We start from the raw sequence: 21,658 nt of genomic DNA, 5'->3' as shown, positions 1-21,658 counted from the left end.
TGCAGAGTTTCACTCAATAAAATCACTAGAAACAGCATAGGTGTTGGAATAATGCTCACTCTGTAATACCTGTTAAATAAAAGCTCTGAGGACAATATTCCTGTTAATGTCTCTTTAAACAAAGCTCATTGTTGTAATGATTGGTTTGTGGCAGAGATTTACATGGCAAGGATTTATAAACTTATGAAAACCTCCTACATAAATAGTTTTAAAAAATCCAAGTCCTTCTGAGAACAATCCTGCAACACAGGATGGGTTGTTACTGTCTAAAGGCACCACACTTCAGTCTTGCCTGGTGCTGGAATACTGTTCAGGAGACAAAGGACTAGGGAGCCTTTCACCTTATTCGAGCAACAAGCACGGGAGAATACTAAGAGGTGGGCTTGTGTGAACCTGGTGTGTCCAGGCATGTCTGGGAAAGGTGACATGTAAAACCTCCACAACCCAGCTTTGTATGTGCCACCAGCAACATGTGCTGACAAGTCAGAATGCCTTTACTCCTGCTCCCCACACTATGGGGGCCTCAGCCTGCCCTGTGGAATTCTGGCCTAGCTGGCAGGAGCCCCGCAGCAGTGGATATCCTGGCCAACATCTCTGCTCCCATCGCTGCAACAGCCAGCCCAAAATTTGGCACTCAGCCTCCTGTCTGTCTAGCACGCTGGGTGTGGTAGCACTGGAGTATTACCACACTCTTTTGTCTTTCTGCTCACTGTAAATAACTTTCAACTCATGTGACTGTCTGAGAGAGGAGATGTTACTGAGGCCTTGTCTACACTATGGGGGGGTGGTGGGGAAGAGAGATCCACCCAAGTTATGCAATTTCAGCTATATGAATAATGTAGCTGAAGTGGACGTACTTACATCTAGGGGACCACACTATGCTATGTCGACGGGAGACACTCTCCCGTCAACTCCCCTCACGCTTCTCCTTCAGATGGTGTACAGGAGTAGATGGGACAGTGATCTGCCGTTGATTTAGTGGGCCTCCACTAGACCCATTAAATCAACCACTGATGCATTGATCGCCACACACCACTCGTGGGGTAAGTGTAGACAAGCCCTGAGAGGAAGAAAAACCCCATACGCTCTAGGACCACATAGGAAATGTGCTGTGACATAAGTCACACTGAGAAACAAATAGCACTTGAAGCTCTTTCAGGGCAACTCCACCGAGTGTCCTGCTAGCAATGCTCAAGAGGACAGGGCAGAACCACAGCAGCCTGTGCCCGGGGTGCAAACACCCCATGTGCTGTGTACCACACCATGACGGGACTTCTTCACCTCCACATGAGTGTGTGAAGGAGCAGGGCCAGTGGAGCTGTAACAAGGGCCACTCACCAGCTATTAAGGAGGGTGAAGGTGGTGGGAGGGTGCATTAGCCCTGAGGTAACATTAGCAAACAAAAGGGAGGCCAATGGGGATTCCCATCCCCCTTCAACCTCTTTAGGGATCCTCACAATATACAGTTACTTCATCTGTGTATGGGGAAGAGGAGTTAGTTTAGTGTTGATGACAAGGACCATATCAACAGCTGGGGAGAATGAAGTTTCATGGAGGTTCTTCCTCCATGCTGCCCGAGTTGTGATTGGGCAGCCCCCTTTCTGAGTTCAGTCACCACCACGCCTTTCTTAGCCTCATCGTGGCTGATGTAGCCAACAAAAGGAACAACTGTGAATGAGCACAGCCATCCATCTGGAACTAGAACAAGTTCATCAACTCATTTCTAAGGCCTTGTTTACACTACAAAGTTTTGCCATCAAAAGGCAGCTTTTGCTGACAAACCAGGAGAGGTGTACACACTGTACAAAACTACTTTTAGCAGCAAAACTCTGATGTTTTGCCAATAAAATAAAACCACCTTAAGAAGAAACAAAAAGCTTTTTGCAGCAAAGTTAAAGTGACAAAGCATCAATGTAGAGACTGCTAGTTGTTCTGTTGACATAACTGACTTCCACCACTATCCCACAATGCCTTGCTCTTGCTCACTGTTTACATCTCTGCTGCCCTGCAAGCATGCCTGCCTCCCCTTTCAAAGCTTCGGGAAGTATCTGACAGCTGAGCCTGCTGCTCTGTTTGGGGAACAAAGAGAAAATCATTAAGGTGGAATGCTTCTGTTCTGCCCTGCACTAGGAACACAGCAGCAGGCAGACTACTGCTGGGGGGAAGGGGCGGGCAGGACGACAGCTGTGCTGCTTTGACATTCCTCAGCACAGAGAACTCACAGAGCTGTTCAGGATGCTGCTCCTGGCTGTGGGAGAATTCGGAGGGAATCACAGAACCATAGGCAGGCAGAGAGGCAGCTTGGGGAGAGACTGCTGTGCTGAGCACAGCCAGGGGTGTCCCCCCCCCCCACCTCAGGATGGGTCAGTCAGCCTGCTGTCTCCCTCCCGCCACCACACTTCAGTTGAAAATCTACTAGGATGCCCCTGGAACGAGGAGCTTGAGACACCTGCCCCAGGAGGCATTGCAGACCCTTCCCAAAATACCCTATGGCCAGTTGCACAGTGAGATAGCTACTGCAGTGTACTGCTTTCTGTGTCGATGCAAGAGCTGTTAGTGTGGATGCACTTTGACAACACGAGGAGCTAGTGTGGACATACAACAGTGGTTTTAAAGTGCTTTAATTCAAGCAGCATAACTTTTATTGACAAAAGTTTATAGTGTAGACAAGGCCTTGTTGAGGTGGTTTTATTTTGTTGACGAAAAACAGGTTTTGCCACCAAAAGTAGCTTTGTAGTGTATACACCTCCTGTTGTCAGCAAAAGGCAGCTTTTGCTAACAAAACTTTGTAGCTCTATAAACCCATTCCCCCCAAGCCTTTCGAACCCCCATTCAGGGATATTTGATTTTGTCACCCTCAATGTCTGGCATACAACAGCGATGTTACAGACAAACAAGCCAGGCACTGTATGAGACAAAGGGACATACTTCCTGCTCTGACTGTGAGCTGGGCATTATCCAAGACACATTCAGGGATGTGGTCCTTTATAACCGAATCAGGAGCTGTATGTGACCTAGAAGAATATAGTTTTTGCCCCAACACTGAGCTGGGTGCTATAGGCTGATGGTGAGATGGACACTATGTGAAACTCCTTTTCCCAGTGGTGAGTGAGGCAGCCTATGAGAGGGCAAAGTTCTGTTCCCAACTGCAAGCCAGGAACTGTATATGACAGAAAGAGAGATGTTTCCTGTCCCAGGGAGCTTAGCTAAAGAGTTGACACAAGTCACAAAATACACTGAGTGAGCCAGAGAGTAGTTCTGGGTTAGTCTGCAGCTGTGTGAATAAGGAAGTTGAAAAGCTTTAAGTTGTCTGAGAGTAATCAAGAGTACAAAATGTTACTTTTATCCTCACCTTTCCTGGGAGAAGGAACAGCTGCCTCCTGCCCCATTTATGTTTGCTAGTAATGCAGATACCTGTGCATTAGACTTAGTTCTCTGCACTAGCTAATGTTGCTGCCAGTGATTTCCCTACCGCCCCCCCCCCCCCCCACAAGTTTTGTGAACTAGTTACATGCCAATTTAGTGACTGTTTGGAAATCTGAATTGAAATTGAAACATTAATACACACTTTAAAAGCATATAGAGTGTATGATAAAATACTTGTATCTGAAAAAGTATAATAGATTTGAAAAGTATGAACATAGACTAGCTTCCTTACACAGCTGTTGTTTTTTATGACAATGTCAGTGCATTCATTTCGGTGATGTTGGCCAACCTGATAATTTCAAATGATGATTTGTAAGCAAAGTCTAAATGAGCTCTCCCTGACAGCTAGTGATGAGCTGGGGGAAAAGGCCGCAGGACTAGACTATATTTTCATTCACACCTAATCTACCTAGGTATCCAGCAAACAGAGCTGCGTTGCCCCATTGACAGATTTTGGCTGGGGTTGGGTTATAACTCAGTTGAATGCGGGGTGGGGGGGGGGAAGAGATGAAATAATGTTTTTATTGTAGGAGTAAAGGGCAGTAGAACTGTACTTAGCCTGTGCTGATTGAGGGCATCAAGAGAGAGGGTGGGGACCTGTCCCTCTCCATTGTTTAAAGACAGAGCTCATTAGGCTCCATAGATAGTCTTTTGTTAAGTCACCACTGCAGCTGAAATCACTGATAATCAGGTCTAAGTGCTTAGTCCTGCTGTGGGGACAGTGTTTCTGTGGAAGACATAGCCCAGATTGCAAGAGCTGCGAGGTTCCCCCACTGACAGCTCAGCTGAAATCACTGAGAGCTGGGTGGAACCTCAAGAGACCAACTTGCAGAGGTCACAGTGGCAGATGGCAGCAGAAGGTGACTGCGCAGGGCCACTGGCAACAGAGTGGTGGAGTGAACAGTGGAACAACGCACAGCAGTGGCCAGAGCGAACAGGGAGCTGCTGGAGGAACAAGCAAGGTGCCTTCTTGCCCCCACCTGGGAGGTGTACTCATGTGAAAGCATCTCTGAACTCTAAATCTCCACTGACCAGGGACAACACCGGCGAGTGGGGTGCGGTGGAGGGAAAAGTGAGGGGCACGTTAAATAAACATTTGTTTGTTGGACTATATTTTAGTGACTTTGCTCCAGAATGCTAGATGTGTGACTGGGAATGGAAACTTATATAAATATATTTCCTAGTAGACCAAGATTTTTAAAATGCATTATTTGCCAAGGTTGTTATCCCACATCGTTGCTATCTTGAGAGTTTCTGTACTAAACATTTTTATAATTAATTTTTACATAAGAATGGTCATACTGGGTCAGATCAATGATCTATACAGCCCAGTATTGAGTCTTCCAACAGTGGTCAAGGCCAGGTGCTTCAGAGGGAATAAACAGAACAGGTAATCATCAAGTGATCCATCCCTTGTTGCCCATTCCCAGCTTCTGGCAAACAGGCTAGGGACATTCAGAGCATGGTATTGTATCCCTCCCGATCCTGCCTAATAGCCACTGATGGACCTATTCTCCAGGAATTTATCTAGCTCTTTTTTTTAATCCTGTTATAGTTTTGGTCTTCACAGCATCCCCTGGCAAAGAGTTCCACGCGTTGACTTTATGTTGTGTGAAGAAGTACTTCCTTTTGTTTTTTTTAAAACCTGCTGCCTGTTAATTTCATTGGGTGACTACTAGTTCTTGTGATATGTGAAGGATTAAATAACATTTCCTTATTCACTTTCTTCACACAAGTCAAGATTTTATAGACCTCTATCGTATCCCCCCTTAGTCGTCTCTTTGCTAAGCTGACAATTCCCAGTCATTTTAATCTCTCCTCCTGTTTCATACCCCTAATCATTTTAGTTGCCCATCTCTGTACCTTTTCCCATTCCATTATCTCTTTTTTTGGGATGGGGTGACCAGATCTGCACATAGTATTCAAGGTGTGGACGTACCACTGATTTATATAGAGGCAATATGATATTTTCTGTCTGAGTAAGAAAGGGATAGCTAATGATTCCCAACATTGTTTGCTTTTTTGACTGCTGCTGCTGCAGTGAGTGGATGTTTTCAGAGAACTATCCATGCCTCCCAGATCCCTTTCTTAAGTGTTAACAGCTAATTCAGACTCCATCATTTTGTACGTATAGTTGAGATTGTTTTCCAATGTGCATTACTTTGCATTTATCAACGTTGAATTTCATCTACCATTTTGGTGCCCAGTCACCCAGTTTTGTAAGATCCCTTTGTAACTCTTCGCAGTCTGCCTGGGACTTAACTATCTTGAATAGTTTTGTATCATCTGCAAATTTTGCCACCTCACTGTTTATCCATTTTTCCAGATCATTTATGAACATGTTGAACAGTAATGGTCCCAATACCGACCCCTCAGGGATACCACTATTTATCTCCCTCCATTCTGAAAACTGATAATTTATTCCTATTTACCATCTTTTAACCAGTTACTGATCCATGAGAGGACTTCCCTCTTATCCCATGATGGCTTACTTTTCAAGAGTCAATTTAAATTAAATACATTTTAAAAAAAATTATTTTTTTAGAAATCTAGACCTTTATCCTTATGTTAAATTTGCATTATCCTAACAAAACATTTACTTTATCTCTCTTTTATATGTTGCAGGTCAAAGTGAAAAGACAAAAAACAATTTTTCCACTCAAAAGCCTTAAAAACTAACCAAGGTGAACACCACATCAAGAACCAAGAATATATCAGCATGTCATCTGAAGGTTCAAGTGGTATATCTACATCCAACCCAGCCGAAGCACAAATACAGCTACCTATTGAAGAAACAGTGTCTCCAAAACCTAAAGGCAGTTCCCAGTGTTTGTTGGTCAAAGTGTTCCCATTTATTGAAGTTACAAAAGATGGCTACTGGTGCACCTCTTGCAAAAAAGCTTACAAAGAAGGAAAGCTTCCCAATGCTCTAATTGGTAAAAGTGGAGGAGCTTGGTTTGTCAAACCGATCAGCAAAGCCAATGCTGACAAACTATGTGAAAAGGCTGCAAAAACACCAGGCCTCTGGAGTACATCAACATGTAGAAAGTCTTATAAGCCCACTTTCAAAGCCAATTTTAGAAGTACTTAATGAGGCTATTAAGAATGCTGGAGACAACACAGTTCATGCGAACAAACATGGTTGTGGCATCCTACTTTCTATTTAAGCAAGAGATACCACACTCTACAAACTGGAAGCCAATGTTAAGTTCATTGTCACTTGTTCATCCTGAAGTTGAACACTGGTTCCGAACAAGACCAGCAAATGCTCACTATCCTTCTGCGAGAAACTCAACTGACTGGCTAGAAGCATACGATGCAACAGTGAAAGACTCAACAGTTGAAAAAGTGAAGAACTCTCACCACATTCAAAAAATTTGCATACATGGCTGATGAATGCACCGATGCAAATGGGCATCAAGTCATTGTGTACATTATCTTGATATCAGGGGTAGGCCAGTAGATGCATTTCTAGATGTTCAAGTTATAGAAGTCACATCGGCCGCATCTGTGACAACCCACATCTTAGAGGAGTTAAATGCTCGTCAATTGGACCCCAAACAGATGGCTGCTTGGGCATTTGATACAGCTGCAAACTCCTCTGGAAGACATGGTGGAATACAAGCTTTGCTCAGAGAAAAGTGTAACCCTAATCTCTCCTATACACACTGCAGAGGCCATCTACTCCAACTAGCACTAGTACAAGCTGCAGAATCTTAAAGACACTAAAAAAAGCTATACATTTAATGTCTTCATTACATTTTTTTCAGCAAGAGTCCAAAAAGACTGAATATCTTGGAAAATATAGAAGACACACTGGGACTGAAGTTCAAATTAGTCCAACCTGGGAAAACCCGCTGGCTTTCTCATGAGCAATCCTTGGCTGTTGTCTTAAAATTACTCCAGCCGTTATTACTGGCTTTGGAAAGTATCTACCAAGATGGGATGGATCTAAGTAGTGAGGCTGGTGGATTACTTTTGCTACTATGTTCAGAGAAGACTATTGCCATTCTCTCTCTTGTAAATCTACTGTTGAAACCACTTGGGTCATTAAACAATGCCATCCAGGCATCTGCTACAACAGTAGCAGATCTTTGTCCAGCAATAGAAGCTACATTTGGATCAGAGAGCTATCCATTGAAAAAGTACTGGAAGAAGCAAAGACTTCAGTCTAGAAGTTGACTAATGAAGGCATTTAAATCCAATCCTTAAGTGAAGAAGACAGTAAGTGTTTGTTAAGACAACTGAAAAAAAGTATACACTTGATTCTTAATCTACAACAGCAACTTCTAGATTCTACTCAACCTTTACGTAGCTTTTACAGATGCCTGGCCTATAAAACACCAACAGTTGAGTGGAGTGAGGCACTACCAGCAATGGGGCCGTGTGATCAGGACCGAATAGAGAATTTGAACAGAGTGGAATATCATATGATGAATGAATGACGGTTTGACTTCAACTTTTTTATCATCACTAGTGGCTCGACCCGATCTTTGTGCTCTGTTTCCTGGGATGAAAGAAGTAGGAATTCATCTCTTGTTACTCCCAGTCACAACAGCTACAGCTGAGCATTTTTTCATCATTGAATAGAATTGTGTTCTGAAAGAAGTCGCCTTCTGCCTGATCATGTGAATGAACTAATGAGCATATCAGTTGAAGGAATGGAAGTACCAGACATACGAGAAGCCACCAAAGATGAATGCACTGCATTCAAGAAGTTCATTAACAGAGTTGTGCAAAATTATAACAAGAAACCAAGAAGGATGTAGATGATGTGTTTCATAGAAGGCTTGAGTAGCCAACTTTAATTTGTGTGATGATTTTAAAACATGAGTTAAATCTCATAAAATGGTCATGAAACATTTCAGTTTTTACTAGGTGGGCTGTATGGCACCATTCACCCTCACAGTCTCAACACTCATCGGCCCTGACACCTGCCCCCTGCAAATTCGAGCACCCCCCCCAATTTCAATTCCTGGGGAAACCACTGGTTGCTGCTGTTTGAATGGCAGGAGTTCCATGTGGCTGACACCTTTTGTAGGGAAGGGGAAGTTGCTTCAAATGGAAGCAGAGGCTGCCAGTCTCCCCACTTTGCCCCCTTGACCCACCTTTTTGATTGTTGAAGGCTAAGGCCATGCTGGGTAACTAACCCCAGTTATACCTCAATTGTTCCAGTTTCCCAGAGAAGTTTAGTTTTAGAATTAGGTGTGTCCTGGAGGGGGCTTTTTGGGGGGAAGGGGAGGGAAAGGTAAGCATCTCCTCTGGCAATGGACATAGATCAAGGATTCATACTATTTTATTAGCACAGTCTTTACTAGCATGAGCTGTTGATGACTGCTCTGCAGGACCTGGCAAGGGTGAGGTCACCCTACTAGTAGAGAAGGCTTCTAGGGGCATGATGAGCCATAGCTCATTCCTGACTAAAAGCTCACTGCACTGCTGCCACAGGTTTCCATCCCCTCACCCTTGATTAAGGTGTATTTGCAACACCCAGGTGAGACATTTGGGGCTGTAGTACAGCTGATACAACTACAGTACTCAGTTCTATGCCTTATCCTCAAACCCAGTTTTATTCTACCTTCACCCTCCCAAGGTCTAGCTGGATTTTAATGAATCCATCACTACTCCAGGCTTCCTGACTGACAGAAGATCTGAAAAAATGCCTGTCTGGTTATCTTAACATTTTCTGGCTTATCTAGCAGATCTCAGGAGCTATGCCTTTGTCACCTCTCGTCTAGATTGATGCAATGTGCTCTAATTAGAGTTACTCTTGAAGTCTAGTCAGAATATGCAGATAGTAGCAGGCACCTAATTTATGCATCACAGTCTGATCTGAAAAATCGTTCCCACAATGCTCTATTGGCTCCGAATTTGCCTTTGGGAGCAAATCAAGGTGATAGTTATGTAAAAATCCCCAAGACACCTGGCATATGTCTGTACATTGCAATATGAGAATGTTCTTGATATATGTCCCCAGGATTGGATTATTTTGAGGGAAGGAGTTGTCAGATGGACAATTTGCTTCCTTTTTTATACTACTATATTGATTATTAAGAAACCATACAATGCATGCATCCACTCGAACTCAGTGTAGGTAGAAGGTGCTGCCCTTATCAATGATCGGAGTAGGTTTGAGTTATCAGTAGTTAGTAACAGTTATTTTCAAAAATTCTGTACTATATCCTCCAAAGGAGGAACAGGTGTATAAGGTAGGTAAGGCAGCTATAAAGGACATAAGGCTGAATTTTCAAATATCTTTAGGCACCTAATGATTCAGAGCACCTCATTGGATTTTCAAAAACACCTAGACAGATTAGGTGCTTCTCTGAATCTTTAGGTGCCTAAATACCCTTGAAATCTGGGTCACAGTGTACAGCATTTCTAGAATAGCTGATCTCTGGACTATGTCACCTTAAGACAACACTGTGGTCTTTAATTCTCTAAAGATTCCTTTATGCTCAACACCTGTAGACCATTCAATATATTACTTGTTTAATCCCTACTGTAATAATACACCTTCTATATTTACCACTTCATTGAGAGAACAGTGGATATTAAATCACTAAACTGTCTGGTATTTAGGAGGGCTGCTATAAGATGCCTAAATGGCTAAACTGAAGGGGATTTTGTTTTGTTTTTTTAAACAGCTTTGGGAGCATTTAAATGGATCAGTCAACTATATATGCTGTTAGGAACCAGGTCTCTCCTCCCCCAAAGGCAACTTTCTCCACACCCCCTCCAAAATCTATTAAGAAACAGATTAAACTTATTTTTGGCAGTCAGTGTGTGGGAAAAGTCAAATCCATTACATCCTCCAACTTGTCAATTAATGCACTCCTGGAACCATCTCCCATTCATCTGTTGCCTTTTGCACTAATGGCAGGATAGCTTCTATATTAACTAAATCAATGCAACTATTATAGGATTTATATAGCAAGTCTTATTCAGGGACTTACTCTTCTCTTTTTAAGGGGTACGGCCTACTGGCAGAATTGGTGTTCAAAGTGTATTGTATATAGTTGTATTTTACTCTATGTTTATCCATTTAACAATCAGCAATTAACTAATTAAAAAGACTGAGTGCAAAGCAAAGAATGTCACAACAGCTTGCTTACTGAAAAGGAAATACGGAAAAATGAATTATTGCAAATTACAATTTAATTTTGTTTTGACAGCATTTTAGGCTGTGCTATTTAATGAAGATTTGTGCACCCAAAGCCAAGCAGCATTTCACCCTCATATCTTGCTGATGTTCAGAAAGCTGCATACAGTATCAATTCAAATTCTCATTTTACCCAAACATCATAATTCTCTCAGAAAACAAGCTGCGCCCAATGCCAAGGGACAAAAAAGTCCAAAGAGTTACTCTTTACATTTCAGCCATTCTTAATGATCTTCATTCATGAAAATCTAAAGGAGTTTGAATCTTAGCATTAATGCAAATGTATTACTTCCAAGAGGAATAATAAATTCACTCGCAGAAGCGCCTAGAACCATTTCATTAAGTGGCATTTTAATTCATTGCGGTGCAGTGTGCGTGCATTAGGAAGGGGAGTAGCATAATGAGCTACTAAATCACACAAACTGTTAAACAAGCAAAATTAAAAACATTCACTAAAGGTTATGAGTTAATCAGATACCATGAACACACTGGTCTCAACTGCAGTAAACACATTGCTTAACATGCCAAACAAAAACAAATTACTGTTGCCTAGGTTTGTTTATTGGTAAATCACTTTAGTAACCTGAACCCACAAATAAGCAGTATATAATCAGAAAGACTACAGATAAACACAGATTATACATGCAAATTCCTGATCACATGTCACATGTGCAGGTACATTAATAGCACAGTTCTAGGAATTTGATCAAACCAGTTTTAAAATGCAGGTATGAAAAATTACATATGAAGAATATAAAGATATTTATTTTTTTACATTTCAGGACTCAAATGCTGCTTTTGCTTATATCAGAGATGTATGACAGCTACAGGATTCAAGTAGCAAGCAGTAAGAGGTCAAGAAAATAATACTGGTCAGAGAAGAATAGGACTTTACATTTCACTAAAAAGTACGCTGAATAATAGAACAGGGGAAAAAACCTATCAAGAACTTAGAAAAGAATCACAAAATTTTAAAGCTGACTACTTACTAATTTTCTTATTATCTAGATAACAGCAATGACATTAAAAGAAACTGCATCCAACATTTTAAAAATGCAACCTTTACATTTAAAGACTTTCCACAGTGAAATGCAACGACAATCTCACACTCCAAATTAAATATATGCTAGGCTCAGAATGAAATCTGGAATGTTCTAGATGAAAGCAATAAAAATACAATACCACGTTTTATTTTTTATTGAAGAATGGAATCAAAATTGAAGGATAACTTTGAAGCCGGAAAACAGTAGGTTTATATAAAGTTTGCTTTTTGTACATGAGCTTTCATAGTGGTGCAATAGTTTCTATAGTAGCTTGAAATATCAATTGAAAGAAAACTTTCTTCTGTTGCCATTCCCATATTTTCCATGAACAAAAAATTTCTATTAGCTTCATTTATGTTATAACATTTAACACATGAACAGAGCTATACGCCTACTGTATTTCACTAAAACAAAAGAGTATAGTATTTTCCATCTACTATTTGTACTGCATTTAAAAAAGGTTAACATTAAAAACAAAACCACTTTCCTTGAATCAAGTTTTTTTGCACTTAAGCCTCTTTCTTTTGTCTATGATCTTCTGCCATTTTATCCAGAATTTTCTGTAACAACAAAAAAGAATGAATTACAACAAAGCCAACCTGATTAGGGATTAATTAAATGAACTAAATAAGACCATAATTCTAAGTATAAAACCATTTTAAAGGTTGTCAGATTTGTGAACTTAAATGTATGACATAGTAATATGTCATACAATTTACTAACTACGCAAATGCCAAATAAGCCTGGCACTGGGCAAAATATGCCTGGTGCTCTTCTACTGTACCAGATACATAACTGATCCACTGAAATGAAAACTGCTAGAGCTCCTTTAAGAGTACTGCATTTTCCAGCCGCCTGAAGCTCTGAACAAATCAACAAGTAAAATTTACTTTCTACCTATGTCATACATCAGAGTCTTCATGAACATTTACCCAGTCCATGCACAGATATCTACTGTACTTGAGAGTCAGTCTAATCTGCGACAGCAGAGAACTGGAGTCAGAAAAAATGGTTTCCATCCCCTGTTCTGACACTGATTCACATATGACCTTGGCAGTCACTTATCCTGTGTCTCAATTTACCCATCTGTAAAATGGGGAGAATACATATTTACCTACCTCACAGGGGTTGCTGTGAGAATTAGTGCTTTGTGGAGCACTTTGAACAAGCAAAGCACTATATCACTGTCAAGTTTTATCATCTTTATCCACCTTTGCCATTATGAAGATAATGAAACTAGATGTATGATCCAAGATAGAGAGGGGGCATTATACTTATGCAAGTGTTGCTTTCTTTTCAATACTTTATCATTTAGAAATAATCAAGCTCAAATGAAGCTAAAGGTTACTGGCTGTGTGTGGCAGAGAAAGCAAATTAAATGGTTAATTTTACCTGTAAAATTAGAGAGATAAAATTCTGATAAGACTATTCAACAAGTCACTGGATTTGTTTTTCTCTTATACAAGTATCAATACTTCAGTGTCCCATCATTATGTACTTAACTGCACAAAGCTATGGATGAGGTGGTTTTCTACCCTAAGATTTGGATTGCTCCCTGGATTCTCTCATCTACTCCCTCCTTGCTGATGCTGTGGCTATTCCTCCTTTGCAGAGGCTTCATGATAAAGGCCAGGTCTATACTACAGACCCCAAGCAATGTAGTTATACCAACTTAAACCCCTCCCAAAGTAGACAGTGCTAGGTCAATGCAAGACCTTCTCCCGCCAACACAGCTACCACTTTTTGGGGAGGTAGATTAACTATGCCAACAGGAGACTCTCTCCTGCCAGTGTAGAAGCATCTTCATGTATAGCAGCACTGTAGTGGCACAGCTGCACTATACAGGAAGACAAGCTCACAATCTAGTTGCCCTTGTGTTCTCTCTACCACTTGCCCCCTTTCAGTTCCTGGGCTAGTTTGAGGCATTCCCTCTCCCACAGATGCATCCCCTCCACTGGTAACTCTCAGACATGTGCCTGCTTCCTTCCTATAGGACAGGAGGAACTTATATACAGCTTGGCAATGAACTGAAGTGAAATCAACTAAATGCAGAAGCTTGGAATAATTAATGTGAAGACTTACTGTGTTTTAATAATGGTGGTAATTACTTATTGTGTTAGGAGCACCCCATCCTCCCCCCGACACACAAAGTGTACAATGTCAAAGAGCAGCTCATAGTACACAAGCAGCACTAATGACAGCATAAACACATGTTGTGTTATTGCACAACATTTCACTCAATCAGGAACTCTAATACATGCCCATAAAATCAAAAGTTAGATATATCAACTTCAAAATATGCATGGGGTTCGGAGCACTATTTAAAAAAACCAAACCAAAAAAACCCCTCTAGCTTTGCTCTTGCAGTTTTTGGTCGTAAGCCACCCTCAAAGGAACTGTAGGGACAAGATTCAGTCACCTTTTATTCCTTCTTCAAAACTATTCTAAAGCTTACCTCTACTGCAATCAAAAAGTCCTATATATTCTCAATTCATAGAGAATCATAGGGTCCCATATTTGACTTGTTCATTACGCATTCAAATTTGAACAGAGGCAACCCTGGAGAGGATTAATTTAAAACAACTAAAATTACTGTGATATGAAGCAACAGCTCTTAAGCATGTTTGGATAATCCAGTGTTCTAACTGGATGAATTTGTTTTTTCCTTTTAATGAAGCCCCAACAAATCTATTCCTTACTCCTTCCCAACAAAGAATCACTTCACTTAAAATGGACAGTTTTACCTTACCTTCAACTTTTGATAATGTGGAAGGCTGCTGCAATGGGTCTTTTTTGCAACATCTTCATTTGTGTAAAACAAGGAACACAGTTTGCAATAAAACCCTGTTTTGGGTACCACATAATTCACACCTAGAGAAGTAAAGACCATAAAGTAACTAATAGAATGAATTAGAGTAATGTTTAAAACCTCAAATACACTGCTCACTAAGTGAATCTTACAGTAACAACTCAATTTGCACTGAACAGCTGCTTTACTTTAAATATCCTTGTTTTTATTTGTTCAAACCAGAACCTGTAATTAAATATGTACACACTTGCCTTTAGCATGTTTTTGGATTAAAACATGGCAGTTCTATTGGTTCCCTTTTCAGAAAGGTATGCAATGGTTTTAGTTACAATACATAGCGTTAATTTCAATACTAGTATATCTACTGCACATTACCCATGTCATGATGACAAATACATAATTTCATATATCAATCTAAAGTAACTCATCACTTCTGAAAGATATTTTGTGCTGTCATAATAGGTCTCTTTCATCATAATTCCAGGCTGGAGAGAAGCCATTGTCAAAGACTGCATGGGAAGAGTAAAAGGGACCAGAGATCATCATAGAAAGAGAGTGTGAAGTTCTAAAATGAAATGTTTCAGAGTAACAGCCGTGTTAGTCTGTATTCGCAAAAAGAAAAGGAGTACTTGTGGCACCTTAGAGACTAACCAATTTATTTGAGCATGAGCTTTCGTGAGCTACAGCTCACTTCATCAGATGATCATTCATCTGATGAAGTGAGCTGTAGCTCACGAAAGCTCATGCTCAAATAAATTGGTTAGTCTCCAAGGTGCCACAAGTACTCCTTTTCTTTTTGTAAAATGAAATGGCAATCTTTGATCTTACTTCAATGTCTACTGGCAAATCTACACTAAAAATGCAGCTGCACTGCTGTAGTGCTTTAATGATGCTTTATGCCGAAAGGAGAGAGTTCTCCCATTGGTGTAGTTAATCCACCTCCCCGAAGAGGAGGTAGCTATGTCGGTGAGAGCAGCTCACCTGCTGACACAGTGCTGTCTACACTGGGGGTTAGGCCGGTATAACTACACCCCTGAGCGATACGGTTATACAGAAATCGGCCTATAGTGTAGACCAGACCTAAGAGCCAGTGCGCACTGCAAAAAATAAAGTTAATTAAATGAAAATGTTACCATAAAGCCCCCCCCCCCCCCAAAAAAAAGCAGCATTTGAAAAGAGATGGGAAAATTCTTACCAACAGGAACATTTGGCTGATACGGTCCAATTCTATATTCGTCTGGAACAACAGATTTCTCCTGGATGCTTTTTGTTTCCTGTTCATCCTGTGCATCTGTATTTTCATTTGTATTTTTCTCCGTATCCTGGGTTGCTGTGTTGTCAGAAACTTCAACAGTTTCTATCTTCATATTCTCCTCAGTTTTGGTTCCATTTTCCAAGGTCTCATTTTCCTGCTCTGGTTCCTCCATCTTGTCTACCTTAATTTCAGCCAAACTATCATCATTTTTCCCAGCAGATTTAACTGCCATCCCCGATTTACGCAGTTTCTGATGATCTGAGTCTTCTTCATCACCAACCTCATCTAGAGTGACAAAACCTTCCATGCTCTGGGGGAAGCCACCCACATATCGCTGTTGAGAGACAAAGGTTTTTCATGTCTACAACTGTTAATTTACATGCATAAAAGTATAATTTCTCTTATTTTTTAAGTTACAAAAGAAAAAAAAAACCTTTTAACTTTTTTTTTTTTTTGGAAGAACCCTGTATTTCCTGCCCCCAAAGCTACCTATATTCTTCAGAAACACTGTTCAAATCACATGAATGGGTATATCAAATTGCTTATTTTTTGCTTGATTTGTAGAATACTTATTTTATTTTGAAGTATTTTAGCCTCCATTTGAAAAATATTTTATTTTGCCAGGTTTCCACCTGGCCTTTAGTTTTCAGCTTTTTGCACTTGCTTCACTGGATTACATTGATTCCTTCACTGCAGTAATTTATAAATTATTCAGATTAAAAACAGTTGCAATTTTAGAATGGTAATTTTAAAAAAATAAATTTTATCTTTTGTTTCTCTGCAACAAAGTAATTTAAAGATATTTACAATCTGGAAGACATTCCCACTGGATCCTAAATTTCAAGGGTACCTGATGGTACAAATTAAAAAAAACCCGAAAAGGTCTGAGGGGAGAAATGAATAAAGTGCTGATTAGAAATGCAAGGCTTACCTTACTATAAATAATCCAAGATGTACCTACCTAGCTTTTTACTGAAGCTACAAGCTAGCTAGGTTATACATACTATTTCTTTTGTTTATATCCAACACACTATTCTTAATAAACCTTATTTTTAGCATGGTCACTAAAGTCTGCCCTCGAAGGGCAGACAGACAACCTTCTAAACTCATGAAGCAGCTGGAGAGAAAATTGTTCCTATGCTGGAGCACTGAGTTGAAGCAATCTCCTAAAATGTACCACTGAGATACTGATAGCAGTCAACAGGGGCAGAGAAAGCCACCACGCAAATGAGGTGGGGAAACCAAGTTACAGCATGTTCGAATAAAGGATAAACAGTGTTCTCTAAATCAGAGTGGACAGTTGTAAATTTAAGCGATTTTAATAATGATTTAAACTGATAAGCAAGAAATCTTGATGCAAATCAATTTTAGTCTTGTTTTGTATTTTAGTTATTTTCCTGAAGAAAGGTTGTTTCTCATTGGTTGGTATAATTTGGAACTTTCTGCTAACCAGGAAGCTACGCTATATCTATAAACATTTACTTAAGCAATTATATAGCTTAACACATTTATTCAGATTCTTAATTTTTATTTTTTTTTTTTGTTAGAAAATGGTAACTGACGCGTTTCCTATTTACTAGACGATTAGTATGTGCAGGTGGTGGAGTCCCTATTGGTGCACCAGAGGTTGGTCCTGGCAGGAGTCACCAGGATCTGAGACCTCCTAGATAACGACCAGGGAGACTGGGTGGGTCCCCTTTGCGCTCACTCAGCGCATGGTGCTCTCCACCCTTTTAACTCCTGAGCATGTACTTCAGGAGGTTACGGCAGCCTTGTCGTCCATCTCTCAGGTTTACCTTGAGTGGGTCCTGTAGCAGGGTGCTCCCCACCCACCCTACACCCCAGGCCCTCTGGATCTCTTTACAGGGCCCCTGCCTCATGAGCCCCTGCCCGGCCGTCCCACCCACCCACCGTGAGCCAGCTGCACGACCTGTAGCCGGTTCGCTTTTGAACCGCGCCACGGGCACACCTGTACATGCTCATGGCTCCATACTCTCCATTTCCTCATCCTTGTGCCCCAATACTAAGTGGTGGAACCTATTGCCCCGTGAAGGAGCCACCAACCAATATACCTGGCGGGCTGTGGGACTAAGGTGGGATATAGGCTAGCCCACCTTAGTCCCACAGCCCGCCAGGTATATTGGTTGGCAGCTCCTTCACGGAGCCGTGAGCACGGGCATTTACCTAGCACAGTTCATCCCCATCCCCGATGCCTGTCCCTTTTGCGGCCTGAGGGAGATCCTGGCACAGGTTTACCTTGAGTGTGCCAGGTTGCAGCCCCTTTTCTGGCTCCTCCTAGACTTACTGTTATGTTTCTGGCTGCATTTCTCCCCACACCTTCTCATATACGCACACCCTATCCATGGCACCACAAAGTCGTGGAGCCTCCTCGTCAACCTCCTCCTAGCAATGGCCAAAGTGGCCATCTACACCACCAGGGAGAGGATGTTGGCTGAGGGGGTTCTCTGTGACTGTGAGGCCTATTTCTGATCCACCCTCCGTTCACGCATCCAGGCAAAGTTCCTCTGGGCAGCATCTGCTGGCTCCCTTGACACCTTCGAGAAGAAGTAGGAGCTGTCTGCGGATCTCTGCTCGGTGTCCCCTTCAGGTTCCCTTTTTTGACGCTTTCACCTTCACAGCTATCCGTGTTATTTTTTTCTGTTGTCCCCCATAATTATTTGAGTCCCGGGCTCAGTGGATCCTTCCCACAGGCTGCGGAAGGGTCCTTTAGCCGCGGGTGGGCCTGTGCCCATCCACCTCCCAAGAACCCCATAGAACTAGATGATTCATTTTACTTGGGATTTTGTCAAGCTATATTTCAATTAAAATTGCACAAAAACAATTAAATTTTTTGTTTATTAGTTAAATAAAAGTGCCTTAACTGTACTGGAAACAAGGAAAAAAATCATCAAAGCACATTTAAAACTAACTGATCTACTAAAACAAAAGTAGTATTATATAGTTAGTGAGATAAACGGATTTCTTCTAATCACCATGTCCTGCAAGTTTTTAGGACTAGATCTCAGCCTCACATCTCTCTTTCTCTCCATAGACTGGAAATGGGAAAACAAGCTTTCCTGCTTTTACAACTCTCAGTCTTGTTTCTCAACTCTGACTGAACTAGTCATTTAACTGAAATGAAGAAAATATTCTCTCTGCACCTGCAGAAGAGTTTACTACTTTTAAAAACTGGTTTTAGCTCTTCAAACTCTAGTTTCAACACTTAGCCAGTGATTCCTACCAGTTCAGTGGTTTGACTTTGAAAGTTTGGCAGCAAACATGGCCTGCTTGGAATTTTATATAATATTATTTTAATAGGTTATATTTAAGGCTACGATTCTGGCATGGAATTTTTTAGTACATGTCATAGTATAGATGGGGGTGTGGGGGGGGGGGGGGAGAGAGAAGACAAGTCACAGAAAGGTCAAGGAATTTTGAAAGATGAGACCTGGAGAGGTGGGCAGGTTTGGAGAGCGAGCCTGCGTCGCACACCCTCTCCAGTAGTTGCTCTTGTCCCACAGGGCTGGCCCCGCTCCTCACTCTGGGCTGCTGCAACCTGGCACCTGTGGCTGCAGCACCACTCAGGTTTGGCCTGTCCACTCTTCTGTGAATGGAGATGGAGAGGCGGATGGGCCAAACCTGACTGGAACTGCTACCCTGTATACCAGGTCGCAGTGCTGTTCAGTTTCACAGACCTTATTCAAATTCAAAATTTCTGTGACCCTTCCCAAGACAAAATTGTAGTTCTAATTATACTATGTTTACAACTTAATATAGGTTATCATGCCAAATGGATTTAAAAGAAAAATGTATTAAAATAAGAATTTTTTTTTTAATTTTTATCCACCCTACTTTGAATACCTGATCTCAAATCAGCATCACATTCTTTGAGGTACTGTATTTTCTTCACAGAAAAGCCGAACACAAATTGTTTCTTTCCAGAAAAGTAGGAGTGGGTGTTTGTTTTAAAGTCCTGCACAAAAGAATTGGAACTATGTGGAGGAGCACAAATTAAACAGATAAGGTTGCTCCCTATCCATACACCATGCCGTCGGATTACCTTTTTAAGTTTTTTCTTTGCTGCTGGGGGCACGCCAACATTTCCTTCAGTTTTTGTGGTAGTGTCATCTGCTGTATCCTTTTTTTCTTCAGCAGCCACATCACCTAAATTAGCAACATCAGCATCATCTCCTGCTGAGCTGCCACTTTCTAGCAATGCTGCTGCTTCTTCCTCATCTACTAGCAGCTCATCTTCAGATTCAAGAAGTAAACTAGGTTCCTCTTGGTCTGCCTGTTCACTGCCTTTTGCAGCTGATTTCTCAGCATCATCATCCTGTTTCTCCTCTTTATCTTTATCTTCAGCACTGCCGCTTTCAGTTTTCTGAGTTCCATCGGTCTTAGATTTTTTATCACTTGGAGAGTCTTTACTATCTGGAGAATACGTTCTCTTTCTGTAGGGGAGAAAAACATTTATCTTCATTATGTTTTAGTTTAACTATTTCAATTCAGGATTTTTAATAAATTATATTTAAAGACAACATTACCTAGCTTTATCTTTTTTCAATAGTTCAACTCCTTTGTTGGGAATCTAAAAAATAAAAAAAGCTTTCATAAGGTATAGCAGGTATATTATGTATTAACACACAGTTGTTACAGGATTCATTCAGAGCATGAATTGCACCTTGGCTGCTCAATTCCACTGGCCACGTTCGATGTCTTCACCTTTCTTCAAGACATTGTGGAGAACACTCCAGTGGTGGCTCTCCCTAGCACCAGAGGTGCTGTTATATTAATTAAGTAGTCCTATTAGTTGCCAAACAGATGGCTTAAAGGCTTAAGAACTGCAGCATTACTTTCCTTTTAGGAGCAACATTCCCTCCCCACTGTCCACACCTTTGGTCTATTTTCTTCCCCTTCTTTTAAAGGATACGTCTGCACTGCAACAAACCAAACCAAAACGAACAAACCAAAACCAAAACCACGGCAGTGAGTTTCAGAGCCTGGGTCAGCTGACTTGGGCTTGTGCTATGGAGCTAAAAATAGCAGTTCCTACTTAGGCTCTGAAATGGTGAGTGGGAGGGTCTCAGAGCCCAAGCAGGAACATCTACACTGCTGTGTACAGCCTTGTAGCACGAGTCCTGCGAACTCAACTCAGTAATGCTCAGACTCGCTGTTGAGGCTGGGGTTTTTTTTTTTTTTTTTTTGCAGTGTAGACATACCAAAACTTATTTTTTCAAAACTGCCTTTCTGTGCAATCAAGTCTTTCCTTTTAAAAGCTGCAGGTGGAAGTCCAGAAGTATAAACTGACACTTGAATGTGGTATTAACACTGGAAATCTGTTATTGTATTGGTTACCTATATGAACTTGGCACAATCCATTACACCGCAGGAAGTGCAGTGCAGGGCGGATAAACAAAGCCACCATCTCTATTAGTCAGATTTTACACAAATTATTCATTTTGAAGTGCTCAGTTATGAACAGCTTGATCGTTGCCATCCAGTGCCTCAAAACTCTGCATTAGCCCTTGCACATGTATAGCCAGTAGCTGTTTATATTCTTCCCTCCACCCACAAAATACACACATGCAATATAATAGAAAGAAAGATTTGGCGCTTCTTCACGTACCCTATCTGCAAAACAGAGAGGCAGGATATGCAATCAGAGAAATTAAGGGGAAAAGCCTTGTCAAGCTGATTTTTACAGCTCCAATAAGGTATTTAGATGAACGAGTTTCATTTAATCCTATCCTCTATTCAGAGCAGACTTTAAGAACTTTTAGGAATTAATGTGAATTTTTTTTTAAATTACACATTGCAGCCTTAAATTACATTTACTGAAAAAAGCTCAGTGCATACAAATGTGTTCTTGAATAGGTGCACTTCCAGGACAACATTTAAACATATATTAGTCATGTAAATGTTCAGAAATTTGTCAGTGCTTCCTGTATAAGAGTTTTGAAAAA

The 21,658-nt window shown here is 41.0% G+C and overlaps 1 protein-coding gene across 4 annotated transcripts in view; it reads right to left on the bottom strand.

Annotated features, from left to right (window-relative positions):
- Positions 1 to 11,131: 11,131 nt before the first annotated feature.
- The window catches only part of MATR3 (matrin 3), a 44,741-nt gene continuing 34,214 nt past the window's right edge, over positions 11,132 to 21,658 (bottom strand). For all 4 annotated transcript variants that reach the window (XM_077824502.1, XM_077824505.1, XM_077824504.1 and 1 more), the window contains 5 exons: positions 20,240 to 20,283; positions 19,756 to 20,146; positions 15,636 to 16,029; positions 14,381 to 14,502; positions 11,132 to 12,191 (listed from right to left, as the gene is read on the bottom strand). In XM_077824502.1, coding sequence (XP_077680628.1) covers positions 12,141 to 12,191; positions 14,381 to 14,502; positions 15,636 to 16,029; positions 19,756 to 20,146; positions 20,240 to 20,283 — 1,002 coding nt within the window. In that variant the 3' untranslated portion in view covers positions 11,132 to 12,140. The remainder of the gene's footprint in view (positions 12,192 to 14,380; positions 14,503 to 15,635; positions 16,030 to 19,755; positions 20,147 to 20,239; positions 20,284 to 21,658) is intronic.

Source organism: Eretmochelys imbricata, chromosome 8 (assembly GCF_965152235.1).
Source record: "Eretmochelys imbricata isolate rEreImb1 chromosome 8, rEreImb1.hap1, whole genome shotgun sequence".
Taxonomy (NCBI): Eukaryota; Metazoa; Chordata; order Testudines; family Cheloniidae; genus Eretmochelys; species Eretmochelys imbricata.
This window is presented reverse-complemented; position numbering and strand designations above follow the sequence as displayed.